Source organism: Corvus kubaryi, unplaced genomic scaffold (genome assembly GCF_017639235.1).
Source record: "Corvus kubaryi isolate FWS band 111438036 unplaced genomic scaffold, C.kubaryi_AGA036_p1.0 126, whole genome shotgun sequence".
Taxonomy (NCBI): Eukaryota; Metazoa; Chordata; class Aves; order Passeriformes; family Corvidae; genus Corvus; species Corvus kubaryi.
Genome location: NW_024580661.1, coordinates 3,135,121 through 3,153,042, shown reverse-complemented (window position 1 = coordinate 3,153,042; position 17,922 = coordinate 3,135,121). Strand labels below are relative to the sequence as shown.

The 17,922-nt window shown below is 49.6% G+C and overlaps 1 protein-coding gene and 1 long non-coding RNA gene across 6 annotated transcripts; both read right to left on the bottom strand.

Annotated features, from left to right (window-relative positions):
• Positions 1-282: 282 nt before the first annotated feature.
• On the bottom strand, positions 283-2,040 carry LOC121662010. The gene is made up of 2 exons (XR_006015155.1): positions 1,955-2,040; positions 283-1,911 (listed from the first exon to the last, which is right to left on the bottom strand). It is a non-coding gene; the product is annotated as an uncharacterized LOC121662010 (long non-coding RNA).
• A 3,188-nt stretch (positions 2,041-5,228) lies between these two features.
• On the bottom strand, positions 5,229-17,850 carry NUDT13 (nudix hydrolase 13). 5 transcript variants are annotated; one of them, XM_042022701.1, is made up of 9 exons: positions 17,576-17,850; positions 11,345-11,455; positions 10,371-10,510; positions 9,784-9,891; positions 9,297-9,403; positions 8,363-8,488; positions 8,048-8,159; positions 7,191-7,345; positions 5,229-6,627 (listed from the first exon to the last, which is right to left on the bottom strand). In XM_042022701.1, the coding sequence occupies exons 2-9, from the start codon at positions 11,425-11,427 to the stop codon at positions 6,433-6,435; spliced, it is 1,026 nt and encodes a 341-aa protein (XP_041878635.1). In that variant the 5' UTR covers positions 11,428-11,455; positions 17,576-17,850; the 3' UTR covers positions 5,229-6,432. The 5 variants fall into 5 exon arrangements, with proteins under 5 accessions (XP_041878635.1, XP_041878615.1, XP_041878625.1 ...); XM_042022681.1 differs by lacking the exon at positions 17,576-17,850 and adding an exon at positions 12,799-13,623; XM_042022691.1 differs by lacking the exon at positions 17,576-17,850 and adding an exon at positions 11,974-12,060.
• Between the last annotated feature and the right edge of the window lie 72 nt (positions 17,851-17,922).

The following is a 17,922-nucleotide window of genomic DNA, read 5'->3' as shown; positions in this document are numbered from 1 at the left end:
GCCCGTCAATCACGCAGGAAACCCCGCCCACCCCGCCGCCCGCAGGTGCTGTTACCGTGGCGGCCGCTGGAATGCGGCCCGGGCACATCCCCAAGGGAAAAGGAGGCACAAAATGAGGAATTGGGAAGTCAAAGGGAAGGAAGGCTGCGCAGCGTCCGCGGCGCCCCGACAACGAGGAGCAGCCCCCTCTCGTCTCCCCATCTTCGTTTCCCACCTCCAAGCCCTGCACATTATCAGGGAGCAGCCCCAACCCTCTCCCATCATTAACTCGAAGATATTCCATGGTTTTTCCAAACTGCTGAATTTATTGTGCTGAAGAGCCGCTTCGTTCAGCGCACACAGGTCCATAGAGCTCCACAGAAAAGTGCTGCGATACAATTCGCGTTACAAGAAGGAGTTATTCCAGCACATACTGCCCAGGCGCCATCCCTCTCCGGGCACAGCCGGATACTCCGGCTGCCCCCCACATACGGACTTTATACGGGACTTTACATGAGATAAAGCTCCTTCACAGGACAAAGCTGCTTGTTCCCACCGTCCAGGTCAGAGCAGCACCCAGTGGGGACAAGAATGCAGCAGATCCCTCTAAACACATCCCACCTGCCCTCCATAGGTGACCCCGGGCCCACCAGCGCTGCCCTGGCAGGGGCAGATCCCCTTTTCCATCTAAAGAGGATGAAACCATCCCAAAAAACCTACTTGACAATGATTATCACCATCACAATGTGGCAGGCTGAGCTGTCACGTTGGCAAATCCATTGGCAAAGAGTGGAGCAGGAGTTAAGGGAAAAGAGGGAAGGAGGAGCTGAGGGAGGAACCGGGAACCCAACAAAGCCCTCTGAGGGCCCATCTCTGCCCCCTGTCCATGTGCAGTGCCCGGGGAAGAGCAGAGTCTGGGATCAAAGAACCGCCCAGGCTCCCACAGCAAGGAAAGCCCGGCACCCCGGTGTTTCAGGGGCACACAAAGGGCTGTGCAGGGCAGGGAAGGACCAGCAGGACCTTTCTCCTCCTCAGCCCCCGCTCCAAGGCGCAGCAGCCCCAGCTGTGAGCGGCCAGGATGAGGAGGGGGCGGCTCCTGCCAGAGGCCGCTCCCAGAGGGTTCCCCGGGCACAGCTGTGCAGGGAGCTGCTGGTGCAGAGGGGCAATGGGGGCATCCCGAGTGTCCCTCCAGGAACAATGGTCGGAGCACCCGGCAGGAGCTGGGGAGCAGCCAGAGGCACCTGGGCACAGAGCACTGCTCCCAGAAAATGCCCAGGGAAAACCCCTCGTGCCAAGGGGCAGCACCTGAGCAGGCAGGGCAGCATGTGGGGTCCCAGGGAAACATTCCACTTTCCCCTTTCATCTTGGCAGCCCTTCCCCAGTGCCCCCAGAAAAAAAGGGGGGTTATGAGGAGAAAAAGGATTTAAACGGAGGGAAAAAACTTCCTTTTCCATCATTGTGTTTAAATTGAGGGGGAATCCCCTTCCTCTGCAATTTTAGGGGTATCACTTGAAGGAAACCCTGCCTTTTCCATGCTCTTAGGGGTATCACTTGACAGGGAATCCCCATTTTCCATTATTCTCCAGTTTAAATAGAAGGGGAAAACCTTGACAATGCTATTTTATTGGTCTGAATTGAGCATAACTCCCCCATTTTCATCATCCCAAGGTTTAAATTGAGGGGAAAGCCCGGTTGTCCCTCCTTTATAAGGGTTTGAATTGAGGAAGAAATCCCCCTTTTTCCATCACTGGAGAGACCTGAAGTAAGGGAAACCCCTCTTTTTCCACTATTTTAGGGGATTCAGAGGAGAGAACCCATTTATTGCTATGGCATCAATTTAAGTAGAGAGAAACACTCTCTAGTCTCTCATTTTAAGGGGTTCAATTGAAGGAAGCTCCCCCTTCTTCAGCATTTTAAGAATTTAAATCTGTACTTCAGGGCACTTCTAGCTGGGTACTGGCACCCAATCTCTCACAAGGGAGCGAGCCCAGCACTCACAAAACCCTCCTGCTGCCAGAGAGCCTATTATTTTTTCAGTTTTATTTATAGTGAACACAGCCCTAATTAGAGACCCCAACAGGAGTTACACCATGTATATTATTACTATTCTTCTCTACCCTCCATAGTCCTGTATGGAATACTACTCAACAGTCACCAATGACCACTTACAGAACTTAACAAGGAATCATGCAACTCATCTATCTACACGGCCAAAACAAGAAGCTTTTTTACCCTTTCACTGGAGGCAGCTGTAGTAAAACAGAAGGCATCTACAGAGCCCTTTACTCACCTGGAATTTAAGGCAGAGCAGCCAAACAGCTGCAGCTCCTCCCAGCGCTTTTATCCCTTATGGTAAAATTGCCTCCTCCCTTTTCCCGGGCATTGTGGGAGCGAGAGGCGGGCCCGGCCAGGGGTATATTAACCCCAGCTCCTGGGACCCAGGAGCTCATTGTGTTTGTGGGCTGGGGTGGGGGAAGAGTTCTTCTGTTATTTTAATGAAGGCGCTCTTTCAGGTTGTGTCGGCTGTTTTTTTAGGAGATGCTTTTGGCATCTAAAGCAGCAGAGGTTTTGGAGACACTATGAAGAAGACAGCATTGAGTGCAGGGAGTATTTAAGCTCATGGTTTTGGGCTGAGTGTTCAGGGGTGGTAAGGTGCTTTTGTAATTTCCTTTTTTCTTTTTCTTTTCTTTTTTTTTTTTTTTTTTTTTTTTTTGTTAAGAGTGTTGCAACTTCTTGAAATTCCTGATTGTGTCAAGTATGAAACTTCAGATTTTTCAGCAGATTCATTGTGCTACAAAAAGAACCTGTGCTGTGTTAGAGATGATGTCTGAGCTGGAGGCTTCTGATAGGTAAGTTGAGGACTGCAACTGAGAGGGAGTATGAGCAGGGTATCAAGTTAGGAAGTGCCAGGAGAGGTTTTGAGAGTAGTGTGGTAGGAAATGATGTCTATTCAGAGGCCTTCTCAGGCTTTCCTGCAAGCACAGCAGATGCATTTACGTGTTTTAAGGCACACAGATGCACCCACTGTGCTCACAGAAACACCACATAACTCTTGCTAACCCAGATGTCCATTATAATGATGGCCACAACCTTTGTCTTGGGATGAAGAGGGATGCTCAAGGACATGGGTGCACTTAGGACAGATGGTCCGTAGCTGACTTGTTGGGGTTTGGCTACTAAACTCAGGCACTGATTTTGGCTTTATTGTAGCTGGTGAAGAGGCTAACCCCGCCATCAGGGGGCCTTCCGAGACAGCTGAGGTGGAGTCGTTTTGTGTCCAGTGTGGATTCATGTCACCAGTCACCCAAAAGCTAAGTTGGGGGCTGGGATCCAGAGATGGGAGGATGGTGGGATGGAAATTCCCAGGAGAGATTTAAAAATTAGCATAGGGGAAAGGGAGGCCCTCTAAGGGGCCTCTTAAGCCAGCTGAAAGGAGTGGCTCTACTTGTGATCACGACCATAGGGTGTGCAGGACAGAGCAGTTCCAGTCTGTGTTGTGTTGTCTAGTGTGTCTTCTGTGTCTTTGTTATCCCTTGGATCAGATCTCGGAGGCCTTTTCTCCTCAGGGGGCTTATTGCAAGTGTCAGCCATCTTTTCCAGGTGCTCAAACATTCACTCTTCTCAGCACGATGCCGATCTTGTTTGTTCTTTTACGGTGGGCTTGGCTGTGTCTTGGCATCACAAATCAGAAGTACCGAGTCAGATCTCTTTTGAGGCCTTGTTCCCAGCTGTACTGCCATCCATCCTTTGCAGCCATGAGCTGTAATGTCCTGGGGCTTGTAAGATTGTCAGGATATGGGAGCATTCTAAATGTGGCCTTGTCTCTCACAGCCATCTTGATCATTGTGACTGACAGTTCTTAGAACAGGTCACTGTTCCAGTCTTTTCTTCTGCTCCTTAGAGGCTCCTCTGTCCATGGTTGCCATACCATTGGTCATCTCTTTTGGCATCGTGTCGATCCTTGCTGTTGTTCTTCTTGCTGAGAGCTTTTTAAATCATCCTTGTGTCACACTGTAGCCTAATGTGTTGTTTGTGTTTGTGTTGGGAACTGCTCTGTCCTGTGGAGTAGAGCGGGGGTCGGTGGAGTGGAAAGACTTTACAGGTAACGTTTTGCTTTGCTCAGCTGCCCGAGCCGCACCTCGGGCGGAGCAACCGTGGCTGCTCCATGCAGGGTTCCATGGAGAGGCAGGAGCGGCACAGCAGCGTCTCAGTTTGTAGTCATTTGTCTCAGTGCATGCTGTTGTGGGATCCTAGGCAGTTTGCTTTGGGAAATGAGAACTTGGGAAAGGTTACGCTTTCCCTGTGTGTCTGGGGGACTTTGACAAATAATTCTTCTGTGGAGGAATGGGATGTAAACCCCATACGAACAGAGGAGGCCAGAGGAACATGGCAATGAGGTGGGTCAGCACCTGATATCTGAGTGCTGGCCTGGATTTGGGAGGAGCCAAGTAGCCTGGAGCAGTGAGGTTTTTCCTGTCAGAAATCCATGCTGGGGATGTTTTCCCTGGCTGTCCCAAGGGGAAGGAACAGCTCTGGAGTTTTTGCAGCCACAGGCTGGGGATGCATCCCCTGAAAACCAGTTCAGGATCGTTCATCTGACTCTGTCCCTGACCTGTGGCTTCCAGGGAGCCTTCTGGTCTTCTGGATATTCCCAGGAGAGGATATTTCACCACCTGACTTTTAAGCCAGGAATTCCAAACCCAGTAAGTCGGTCACATTCTATGGGAGCTGCCCCAATGGTGGGATGGCAGAGGGCACACCCCACGCTGCTGTTTGGGACATTCCCGACTGGAACGGGAGCCAGCTGGGCATTTTGGAGCGCTGAGGCCACCAGGGCAGCCTTGAGTGGCATTCCCAGGCAATGCTGAGGCATCCCACGCCTGTGGCACGTGGCAACACATGCCTGATGTGGAGCAGAGAGAGGAAGGGAGAAATTCTGAGTTGATGGGAGGAATGGAATTGGGCTTTCCAGAATGGAATTGGTATAGGTGCTGATGGGATCATGGAATCATGGGGTGGCTTGGAAGGGACACAAAGACCCTCTGGGCTCTGTTATCCCATCCCGTGGCAAAGAACACATCCAAAACTGCCTCCTCACCCTCATGGAATGGCAGTGGGTGTTGGAGCTCTGGCAGGAGCACCTGGTGTGGTGTGTCTGGCGGGGCTGGAGGGCAGGAAGCAATGCCCTTGGCTGTAGCAGAGCACATTCCTACCAGGATGACTGACAGAACTCACAACTGTGAGAGACATGCTCTGACATGCAGGGTATATTGACTGAGGGTTGGGGTAGGAAGGGTGCTCATATATGCCACCATGGCCTGAAAGAATCCCCTCCTGACCTCGTGAAGTAAAAGTAACCTGAGCAAGCACAGTGTGTCTCAATGGTGTGAAAGACTTCTTTTGTTACTTACTGCTCAGGTGTCAGGACTGCAGATTTTTACCACTGCTCAGCTGCAGTGAATCCCAGTGGTGGCAGTCAGTGATATATCCCTGTTCCCCCTTCAAGCACCTGAATTTGCAATCGTGGCATCTGAGCTCTGACCAAGCAGGCAGAAAGGACTGTCAGTCTGAATCAGCAGCTGATCAAACATCCTTTCATCTATCTCTTTCACTAAGTTTTCCTTGCCCAGACGGTCTCCTTGTTGCTCTTCCTCCAGAGAGGTGGTACCATTTCATCAGTAAAATCAGACCAGCTCTCCAGACAAGCCACAGACTTTGGCCTCAGGGTAAGAGGCACTGATCCTTTCAAGATTTTTCTCTGTTGTAAGTGAAGTTCCTGTCGTGGCAGTTCCTGTCACCTTTGCGTTGTCTGGCTTATGTGTAGGTGTTGCTCTTCCCCTCTCTACCACCAGATAGCTCTGTTCTCTCTTTCTTCAGACAGAAGTAACTGTCTTAACAGTGGGGAAAAGGTAGATGCCCATTTAGCATTTGCAAAAAAAAAAGAAAAAATTTGGAGGTTTTATATGAAAATGGAAGATTGAATGGGAAGAGACAGAAGAAGGGGAGAGCAAACAGGCAGTGGTTTTTCTTCTGGTTTTTGATAGCTCTTCCAGATCCATATGAACACGGACACTGGAAAGTGCCAGTGTCCCTTTATTTCTGTTCTGGTAAAAAGGGTGCATTCAATATCCATCCAAGATGGGAAAAATGGAAGAAAATAGGACATTGGTGCCATGGGGTCAGTGACAGCTGGTCACAGTAAGCTTGATGCTTTGGATCTAAGAATTTTATTGTACATTTACTGCAAGTCATGGGATCTCAGAGGTGATCCACTGTACTTGGGACTGTCAGATCAGTTCAGAGACGGCTTTGCAGGTTGGTGTGCCTGAGTGCAGGAGTGCCAGCAGCGTGGTGCTGTCCTCACTGTAACACAGCCCTTGCCTCCAGGGACTCTGGAAGCTTTTCTGTTGAGCTTTCACAGTTCTGGTGGAATCACAGACTCGAAGCCCTGCCTTAAGCTGTCTGGGCACTCTGCTGCTGAACCCACTCACGGATCAGCTGGTGAGCAATGGCCTGTTTGGGAGGGAACCAGGGTAAAAAACTACCATCGTCTTGCTTTGAAGATCTGGGCTCTCTCTTGAGACCCTCCACAATTTCTTCCAGGCCAAACCAACGGGCTTCCTCCAGTTCCAGGGTGTCCATACTGATCTGAAAGGAATTCAGAGAGCACCAGTTCCTTAAATCAGCTGTAAATGTGGGCAGTGGTACCTTGTCCATTCTTGCTTCCATGGAGACCCTATGCTGGAATGCCCAGAGCACTACATCCATGCTTGAATTAAACACTGATGCCAATCCAGTGAAGGATATTACTGTGCACCAGAACTTGTTGTGCTGGCTTCCTTAGGGAAGCCACAAACCAACCCTGCTCCATCATGGCAAAGTACCAGTGGCTGAGCACAGTAGTTAACGTGGCAGAATCTGCACGTTCTATGGCAAATGTGTGAGGGAACCTCCTCTGCTAAGTTCAGAGATAAAAATACAGGGGTGTTGGGCTCTGGGCTTGTATATGTAGTGACCTGAGTGAAATCTGGCACCTTGCATCAGAAGATGATAGGATTGTTTCGAAGTTTGTTCTGCACTTGCAGAAAAAGCCAGCGGAAAACTGCATTTAAGGAGGGTCTGGTGCTCTCCCAACTAAATTCTGCGGACTGAAGGAGATTTCGCCGCCCGGGGCAGGCAGTGCAATGCCTCAGGGAGCCCGAGCCGCTCACCTCAGTCCGCTGCGCTCCCACCAGGGCGTGGCAGGCGATCATTAAGCAGCTGCTGGGGAAGGGCCAGTGCTGGGAAGCCGAGTAGCGGAGCGCCTCCACCTCCAGCCCCACCTCTTCGGCCACCTCTCGCCGCACTGTCTCCTCCACGTTCTCACCTAGAACCAACCCGAGTCAGGCAAGGACAGGCACGCTCATTGCCGCTGCGGGGGCTCCAGCCGTGCTGACCTGGAAGCACTTGTGGGCGGCATGCTCCATTAAATTCGGCAGCCTCCGATAAACACAGGCACCAGAGACATTTTTGGCCCCATCCTATATACAGATGGTGGACAAAACAATTCTAAGCCGTTTTCCCTCCTGTAACAAGAGGTCTGTAGGTTTTTTTCCTAAGCCAGACGGCATGAGCCACGGAATGGATTTAAAAAGGATCAGGGGTTATACCCTGGTGAGTTTAAAGCTTATGTTTACTATCAGGGACTAGAACAACTGCTAGACACCTATAATAACCATTCCCTTCAGGCACATAACAGCTACTTTGAATTCTGTGTGCACAGAAACACTGATTTATTTAGATCTAATGTTTTTCCCGGCTATCCCAGAATCACAGACTGGTTTGGGTTCAAAGGGACTTCAAGGATCATTTAGTTCCAGCCCCCTGCCATCAGCATGGACACCTTCTGCTAGACCAGGTTAGTCCAAGGCTTACCCAGCTTGGCCTTGAACACTTCCAGGGATGGGGGCACATGGGGATGGGGACACACATCACCTGTGTGTCCATCCTTCTCTGTGAATGTGGATTTGGCTGATGTCCCCACACCCTGCATGGCCAAGGCCACTGTGCTGGATCAGAACTCACTTACCCATGTCACAGAAGCCTGACAGAGCCGTGAACATCCCTTGGGGAAATGAGGGCTGTCGGGCGAGGAGGCACCGGCTCCCGTCGGACACCAGGGTGATGACCACTGGAGACATCTGGCACGTGCACCACAGAGCAAAAGAAGAAGTTCAGGCAAAACAAGTTAAGTGCAAATTTTTGCTTTTCCTGGCTGGTCGAGGGTCACTGGCTGACCACTAAAGACAAAGGACCCAGCTGCACACAAATCCCTTTCCCTGCTTCCCCTTGGGGTGACCCAGCAGCATTGCTACAGAGCCCTGTGTCCCTCACCTGTGCTCACCTGTGGGTAGTAAGTGACTCCACTGGCGTGGCAGACACGCTTGCTGCCAGCTGGGTTCTTCTGAGTGGGCTGCCCAGTTTTGCTGCAGTACTGGTGGGAATCATGCCACCGGAGAAGGGACTGGGCCTGCCAACACAGAGGAACACAAACCTTATTCATACCTAGAGGGAAGGAATAATTCAGAGCAGTCTCCCTGAATAATGCTTTGCATGCAGTCATGGGGATAAACTCTGATTATCTTTGGAAGCCTCAGAAAGGTCAGTGAAGTATGGGCAGTGCTTTGAAAAGTGGCAGATTCTGCAATCCATGTTTCCTGCTTCTAAATCTGAGTACGTTTGGGGGAGGTGGGCAAGAGCTGTTGTTTATTGGGACATAATGGGAGTTGTAATGGACTATTATAAAGAGTCTCCAGCCCTGAATATCTTCTTGAAAAATAGCCCAGGCATCACAAACATTATAGAGCAGGAAAGGAAACATGGGCTATTTCTCCCTACAGGTGAGGACAGCTGATTTTCACACACAGGCCTTTTCTTAGGCCTTCCAAACACAGGACATCTGCAGAGTACCAGCTTGTGAGTGAGAGAAGATGTGTTTGTTTGTGACATCCAGTTTGCCTGATAGTTGTTGAGCTGAGGACAAACTGGGATTGCTGCTAAGGTCAGCACATTTCACTCTGAACATGCAGCAGCCTGATGCCAAATGGCATAAATTACTGCAGTCACTTTGAAGTTACTTGTCTGTTCCTCTTGCATCTTTCTTTTGGGACCACAACTCTGGGAAAACTGGTGTAATTTATAGTGTATCTGTACCTAGGTTCCTGAAAGTGTACAGCAGGTACTTCTACAATATTAGATCATAAAACAACATGGGAGACAAGGAGAAGGGTCAATGTAAGAAATCACAGCTTCTTAAAGTAAAAAGCCCTGTCCAATACCGAAGCCAGCAAAGGAGAATCCTTCCCATCCACTACAAAGAGAGCCTTTCGTAGGTCAGTGAACGATCCCTGGAGTTCTGACTCAATGGCTGACTTATCCAAGGCTCCTGTAAAAAAAAAAAAAAAAAAAAAAAAAAATTGATCTCAGAAATTTCAGCTATTATTGCTATTATTCCAATTTTATGCCTTTTGTTGTTCCAGCGTACAATTTCTAGGACTTCCCATGGAAGTGAACCACACCAGGGGTAGCATTCCCAGATGTCAGTGGCCTGCCCCCAGCCCACCTTTACTGCCACACACAGCCCAGGAGCAGCAGTGCAGCCCGTGGCTGCGACCTGCCGCGCTCATCGCAGCTCCTACAGAGACTCAGCCCAGCCCTCCCTGGCAGGACAGGTTCTCCCCAGGACCAGGGATGCTGCCTTGGCAGCACCTCCATCTCAGTGCACCAAACTGGTGCTGGCATGGATGGAAGAGGAGTCATCCCAACCTAAATCCAGCGCGAAGTGCGGTCTGTGCTCGTCCGAACAACCGATCAGCACCGACTTCTCTAGCCACTGTTCAGCCTCTGGGAGCTTCTCCAGAATCCGTTTCATCTCTAAACAGCAGGGAAAGGGCAAGAGAAAGCTGTGATGGAAGCAAATCCAGGTAACTGTGATTGTCAAGGCACAGACAATCTTAGCTCAAGGCAGAATGCCCATGTGTGAAAGGGGACCAGACAAGTGATCCTGCCCAGATAGAAACCTAAATTCTGGCTTTCCTCCTAAGCTGTAGGAAGTTTAGATGATGTCAGGCTAAAGGTCCAAATGTTGTAATGCTTGGGGAGCAGCTGTCCATTGGTTTTGTCCTGCACCAGCCAATACCTTTCTCTCAAAGAAAACTTTTCCTACATTACACCAAAAAAAAACTTTGTCAGTAAGGCCTTACTTGTTTTCCTACCAGCCCTCTCTCTTCAAAAGGTACAGTCCCAAATATTTAAACCTGATCGCCTCAGAACAGATTGGGTTGATATGTGTGTCTCTCATTTCATCTCTCATTCCAGGTGTTTCTTTCTGGATGCACTGACTTCTTTCTTACCTGCTGCACTGAGCTGTGGTACCAAATATTTCTTCCCAACTTTCTGCAGGAAGGGGGAGAGATTGTGAAAGAGGTAGAAAGCTCCTGAGGCCTGGGCTTGCCTGCAAAGGCTGTCATCTTCCTTTAACTGATTTAAGTATCTGCAGTGAGAAAATGATTGGGAAGATGAATTGAAGATTGTGTTGAGATTATTGCTTATTTGGAGGCATTTATTTTGCACAGAGCAGGGGGGCTGAATGGGCAGATCAGATTTAAGGCATTCCACATGCTTTGAGAGTTTTGACAGCTGAGTCGCTCTTTGGTGGGCTGCAGCCTCTAGTGAAGTTTGTGTGGCAGAAAATACTGCAGTTCTTACCTACCACGTGAGTACCCTCAAGTTTCGAGATGCAAGAAGATCAGTAACCCAGTCTCTCAATCCAAAAGGTCTTCTGTAAAGGCTGCAGAAAACCTTGATCTTCCCTTTAGTCCCCTCCCAACTCAGAATATTCTGTGAATTTGGGTGGCTCCAAATGCTGTTTGGCCAAATTGCTGAGCACTTCTGATGTTGAATCTGGTTCCCATCAGGCTATGTGCATTGTGTTTTACCTGTCACACTGATGTGAGGGGTAAAAACCACGTCTTAGGGTACAGCCTGCTGGAGCTGCATTAGGAAAAAAAAAATCATAGGAAAAGGGTGTCAGCATGTGCTCCTTTCAGACTGTTTGAAGCAGTATTTAAAGTGAGGAGAGCAGCATCACTTCAAGTCTGCCTGGAGCCCTTGAGCCAGGACAGGCAATCATTACCAGAGCTGCAGCCTGAGAGAACCAGTCACTACCAGCGGTGAAGGGAGCTGTTACCATTTACAGAGCTCACTGTGTGCATTACTGTGTGATGGCTGGACTGTTAAAAGAGTAACCCCCCCAGGTTAGAGTTAGGTAGGGCTGCTCGTGCCGAGGTCTGGCCTCTCAGGACTCACGAATCAGATGAGAACTTACCTCATTTTTCTCACATAGGTGGAGTGTAACCTGCAGACAAGGGAGGAAACTCTCCTGTGCAGCGCTTGGTAAACCACAGCCATAACCAACACCCACAGCTGGTGTCCCTGCCTGAAAAAAAAGGGTATAAAATGTAATGCAGCAGCCCTGCAAGGTTAAGTTTGATTTAAAAGGTGCAATAACCAGGTAAATCTCCCTCTCAGAGTCTTCAGAATCTGCTTTCTAAAATGATCACTTCAGTCACACTTCAAACCCCATTTCAGGCCATTTTAAGATTGCTTAAAGGCACCTCCGTTTGTTTCCATCTCTGAGTGTACACAGGTCTTACAGAATTTGCTTCTAAGACTTGATTAAACCTTCCTGTCCCAAATCCCTGTGTCCCCGGGAAAAGGGCACAGAAGGTGGCTGCTCTCTTGTTGGTTTCCTGCACAGTTGTAATGGCCTCGATCCAACCACACATCCTACTGCAGCACACAGTGGATCTGTGGGAAAGGCACTGATGCCAGGAGAGAGTGAAAGACAAAAGATCAGCTGTGGAAGAGAATTCCCTGAGTTAGACAGGAGACAGCAGTCGCAGCTGAATGGGATCATCTCCAGCTATGAATGCTTTTTGTGTCAAAGAATCTCACCACGTTCTCAGCCCAGGCCATGTCAGACTGCAGCTTGACCTTGGCTTCAGGATGTCAGGAAACAGCCACATTCACCCGAGACAAAAATTAACTGTGGTCCACAGTCCTCGATGATCACTTAGAACATTCCACTTTGCAGCCACAGAACTGGAAGCCCTTTACGGAGGAAGTCACGTTCGCTTGGTTACAGACACATAAGCAGTGCCAGGAAGAGTCTCAGAGTTCTTCCTTCAGCAAAGTCTGTGATGGGAGCCTGAGAGGTGCCTCAGCAGAGGCTCCTATTTGCACGTGGAAACTCTGCCTTGTGGCTTTGGACATCCGTGGCCCAGATCCCCTTTCCCACCGTCTCAGCTGACTGGGACGGTCCCTCGGGGACACAGGGGAGCCAAGCCTGTTGGGGAAGCCACTGGGAGCAGTGGGAGCTCGGCACGCTGGTGCAGACACGTGTGGGGACGGCGGCTGCCACACAGACCGTGTCAAGAGGGTTTCGTGGTGTGACACCCGTGTGGCGGTCCCTCCTCCACAGCCCGGCGTGCCAAACTCCCCGGCGCTGCACCCGGGAGCGCCGCGCTTTGCTCTGGAATGAGCAGCAGGATGTCACAGGGAGGAGCTTCTGCCCAGAACTACGAGTGTGCGGGCGCTTAACCCCTTCCTCCCTAGGAACCACCGTGCCGGGCTCTGGTTGGGACCACCCACAGCTCGGAGCTGGCGACAGCAAAGGCTCCACCTGGAGAGGCCGTCCCGACCTTCCGTGAACTCCACGCAGGCTGTGCAGCCCGCAGGAGGACTCCAGGCTGCCATTCCCCGTGGATTTTCCCCACTTACTGCGCCGTGTGCCGTCTCCAGCGGCAGGGATCGGCTCCGGATCCCGGTGACCTCCGGCAGCAGCGCAGCCACTCTGCTGGCTCTGAGTCACTGCCCGCACTGGGAGCGCTGGGAGCTGTAGTTCTGCCCAGGCTGCTGGCACGCAGCTCCCGGCTTGGATTCACTTCTGGAGATTGTTCCTGCTCGTTTCTTTCTCTCTTTTCCCCTCTTTCTTTCCTTCCTTTCTTTCTTCTTCCTTTCCTTCCTTCTAGCTTCTCTGGGGTTTGTCTCCACAGCATGGGAGCACTGTTTAAAGTTAAGGACCATTCGTCCTCGAAGAGGAAAAGATGCCAGAAGCTCTATCTATCCAAAGGCTGGAGCCGCTCACTATCCCAGCACCCAAATACCCGCGGCTGGATTTGCCAGCGAATAGCTCTGATCAGAGCGCACCCTGTGCCAAGGCACGTCAGAATAATGACAAATCATTTTCATTCCTTTTTAAGCGAACAAACAGATTCCTCTCGAGTACTGAAAACATTATTCTGGGTTGGAGCCCACCTGACTATATTTAGCACAAAGAGAATTTTATAAACATACGAAAAGTAAATGTTTTCAGGGCGGCCTGTTGCTTTTTGGTGATGAATTGAGCCGTTCTAATCGAGAACTCACGTCATGTAATTTGAGAGCGTAGCTTGTAAAAATAATAAACAGAATATCCAGGGAAATAGTACTCTTGTTACCAGAGTTACTTACAAGTTTAGGTTTAATTGTGCTTGACTGCTATTTTTATGCTTCTTGAAGCAGAGCAAGCCCAGTCTTTATCAATCCACCAGGCTAATTGGATTAATGGACAAAACACATCTTCCCTTAATAAGATAAAGGATTGAAATATAATCTCTAAGGGAAGTATCCACCCTGCTGTTAAAACAAACTAACAGATTTATTGACCCTACCTGCCCCCAGATATGGATCTTGCAAGAAGAGCTGGCTTTAGACGGAAGCAGCCGGAGGAGATACTTCGGGCATCAAATCTCGGGACAGCCTCTCCAGCTCGTTCTGCCCACAGCAGCCAGGTGGTTGGTAAGGGAGGATTAAAAGCCAGAGCACCACACTGCAGTGTAGACACCCCTCTGAAGGCAGGGCAGTGCTCTGGCCTCTTGTTGTTACATGCAGCTGAAAACCCTCATGGATTGGATTAGCCCAATCATGGCCACCTGGCCTGTGTGCCACGGGAAGATGGAGAAAATGAGATGAGAGCCTGCACTTGTGCTGCTGTCTGAGCCATGGGAAGCCAGGCAGTCTGTGAGAGATTCCTTGTGCCTTCTCCAAGGGGTCACACGTTAACTGCCCTGTTAAATGTTTCTGCAGCATGTAAGCAAGGGGGATGCTTTTGAAACAGATGCTTTCTTGTCACTTACTCAATTATTTAATTCAAGAACCACAAATACCAGCTGTTGGTTTGGCACCTGAGTTGTTTCTTCGTAAGTATTTTTGGGCTCTGAGTTGAGCGAGCTGCATCTGTGAACTGTTTATTTTAGTCCCTTGCAGCCATTGTACCCCATCCTGGGAGCAATCCTGGGAGTGAACTGAGAGCCTGGACATACAAATGTGTCTCTGACAGCTTTCTGTATCTTAATAATTTGAGCTTTGGCAGGGCCGCAGAGGAATTGAATCCCAGAAACTCTCCTGATGCAGTAAGAGCAAGGCAAAGAGGACACAAGCAGTAAGAACAAATACTTGTCATCTCTGACATGGACAAGAATAAGGTAAATCTTTGGTCCTGTGTTGCTAAAATTATTATTTTTTTTAATCTGGGCTTGTAAAATACTCATACTGAAATTAAGAGTCAGTAAAAGATTTTTCCAAGCCATAAAAGTGGCTGGAAAATGTAAATCTAGGCTAATAATGGTTATAGTACTGATCTTGCTGCTTCTTTTCTGTTTTGTGTCCTTCTAGATGCCCCCAATAAGCAGAAATGAGCATTAGAATTGCTAGCAGCTGGCCCTTGTAAGACTGTTAATGGCCTTAAATACATGAAACCAGCAAATTCACATTGACAACCTGTGGTCAAGCCACACAAAACTTCTTGGAAGAAAAAAAAAATTCCTTTTTTTAGGACAAGCCTGGGGAAAGACAAACCGCCTCTTTAAAGAGAAAGCTAATGAGTAGCCTTCCCCCTATCATTAAACTTTAGATGCAAACTAACCAAATCTGGCTTTTCTCCAAAGTTAGAATCATGAGTATTATGTATATGATGGACTCCTACAGTTTCTCACACTGAGGGTGGGGACCTTGAAGTAAAGAAACTGCCTAATTTGTTCTGCTGATTCCATCCTGGACAGGTGTAGGGGGGAGACACTGTGACTTGTGAGAGGAAAAGGTTCCAAGAGGACAGTGAGCACGACCAAGGACTTGGCCACTGCAAGGAACTAGGTAGGCTCTGACTGCAGCCTGCGTGAGGGATGGGTACGGGGTGCCTCACCCCACCCATGAGCCTCGTTAATCAAATCTAACGAGCTGGAGCCTTCAGCCCCATGCTGATCAGCTTGCTGGTGTTCCCCACTGCCTGCCTTACTTCCTAAGGATATCTGGTAGTGCAAAGGAGGATGAGAAAGCAGCAGATCTTGCTTGAAAAAATCTGAATGTGCTTCTACAGCGTGTGGGGTTTTGTCAAATCTCCAGAAGCTGCTGTTAAACCTCTGGCTAGATGTTATGGACTCTTTGGATAACGGGGCTTTAACTGGATGCCTCAGCTAGAAGCTTGGATATCACTCTAGTATTTCCTGCTAGTTGTAGGAGTTGTATTTCTGTTGGAAGGCGACCAAAATGAGAGGAAAGGAAGGCTTATTTTTTTGACGGATAGTTCCACTAAAAGCTGGCCTTCTTCCTGCTCTGGCGCAGCAGCACTCGCAGTGCTGGCCGTGCCGCCAGCTGTGGGGACACATCTGCGTCCACAGCTGGACAAGAAATGACTACATTCACCTCACGTCATTGTTTGTTTCTCCTGTGAGACACTTTCCATCTCAGCAGCCCCCCAAAACGGGACAGAACACCCGCAGCTCGCTCTTCTCAAGGCACTGCTGGGTGAGTGGGAGCTGAGGTGAGGGTCTGGGTACAGGGAGAAATCTCAGCTGTGGGTCACGCTGCAGCCCGCAGTCCCCCCTTCTGACCGAGGTGGTTTTAAGGCAGTTCAGTCACCCTGCTGAAGAATGTGTTAGAGGGGAATTTTGCCCCCTGTGGTGCCTTTGCCCAGCTGTTTTTGTTGTGAAAGATTTCCAGCTGGCAGTTACCAAAAATGTGTGCCTTTAAAGGGCACCTTTGAAGGCTGGTTATGCTAGTGAGGAGGTGATCCTTTACCTGAAACCCACATCTAGAGAGAAAGGAAAAAATGCTTAGGAATGTCCCTGATTCCAACTTAATTGCTGGAATGGACAAATAACCGGTTTATTTATGAAATCCTAGAAAACAATGAGCAGTCAGCACCAATCTCTCAGAGCAAGACTCATCCAAGCAGTGTTTTAATGTCTTTAATAGTTGGGTGGGCCAGAGAGGGGTGAGAGCTGATAATGGTTGGTGATACAGCCTTTGCTACTGCCTTGGAAGCTGCTTTTGGGACCAGCCAGGTTTAGATGGAAGCCCTGGAAGAGGGGGGGAGGCTGCTTCAGCAGCTGCACTTGACGAAGGCACCATCAGTGTGGAAATGTCTTCACCTGGGCTGGTAGGACAAGGTGAGTGGGGAGTGTCAGCTGGGGGAGCGATCCTGGTCCCTCCCCATCCCCTCCTGGGTGTGGAACCTTGGCTGCCGTGCGGGGCCCCAGCCTGGGCTCTGCCAGGGGAAACAGACGCTGCTGGAGGTGGGAGTTAGAATCACAGAATATCCAGAGTTGGAAGGGACTCACCAGATCACCAACTCCAACCCCTGGCCCTGCCTGGGACACCCCAACAATCCCATCCTGTGCCTGAGAGCGCTGAGAATGGTGTAGCAGGGACCTTCCTAGGCTGGGCTTGAGAATCTCAGAGGTGTTTTCCAGTGATGTCTGTGTAACTTAGGTCAAAGTAACAAAGTGGTTATACAGCTTGGGTTATAAGATATCTATATAACCTTAATATCAGTATAACCTAAACCATGACTTTTTGTCTATATAACCTGAAGAATAGCCTTCTATACTTATATAACCTGAATCATAGCTTTTACTTATGTAGCCTGAATCATAACTTCTATACCTGTATAACCTGATGCTTATATGACCTGAATCATAACTTCTGATACCCATATAACCTGATATGAATAACTTTTTATACAAGGACTAGTATATAGTTAACTAGTTGCTTATATGCAGAATAGAGAAAAAGAAAAGAAAACAAAACAAACTTACCAGGTGTATAGTTTTAGAGCTAGATAAGTGTAGTACTAGTGAGAAATTGGTAAGCCAAAGCCAATTAGCCACAAAACAAAGAATTTAGGCCGGTTAAGACCAGATGGCCCGAAGAGCACCGTGATTGCGCATGCCCCGAAGACAAAGCTGAAAAGTTCAAGTGCAAAGAAGACTTTGGAATCCTTCATCGAAGACTCCCAAAGACCCCCGAACTGGGGAAGTGCATGAGCAGTGCAAAGAATTATCTAATAACCATGGGCTCATGCTATGTAAATTAATTCTGGCGCATACGTGACGATGCTGTAACGACAGAGTAAGATTAAGCAAAATTTACTGTATAAATACACCACTACACTTGACAAAGGCGGATGAGTTAGGAGGAAAAAATCCCCCTCACCACCAGCGCTGCAATAAACAAATACCTGCTCTACAGGCATCGGTCTGTGGGGATTTATGTCCAGCCTATTTTTCGGGCATCACCAGCCTAACTGATTCGGCGATGCTGGGCCCAGGTGCGGGGCCGGCAGGGCTGCAGGGCGGCGTCCCGGCGTTTTAGGCCTTTTCCGGCACCTGTTACTCCAGCAGCAGCACTGTGGCTCGGGGCTGCTCGGGGCTGCTCCCGCTGGCTCCCGGCCGGTGCCGGTCCGAGCGCGGGGCCCGCGGCTGCGGAGGGCCCGGGGCACCCACGTGGAGCCGCGGCGGCCGCGCATGCGCGGAGCGGCGGCCGCCGCTGTGACCGGGCTCACGTAGCGCGCGGGCCGCGCCGCCC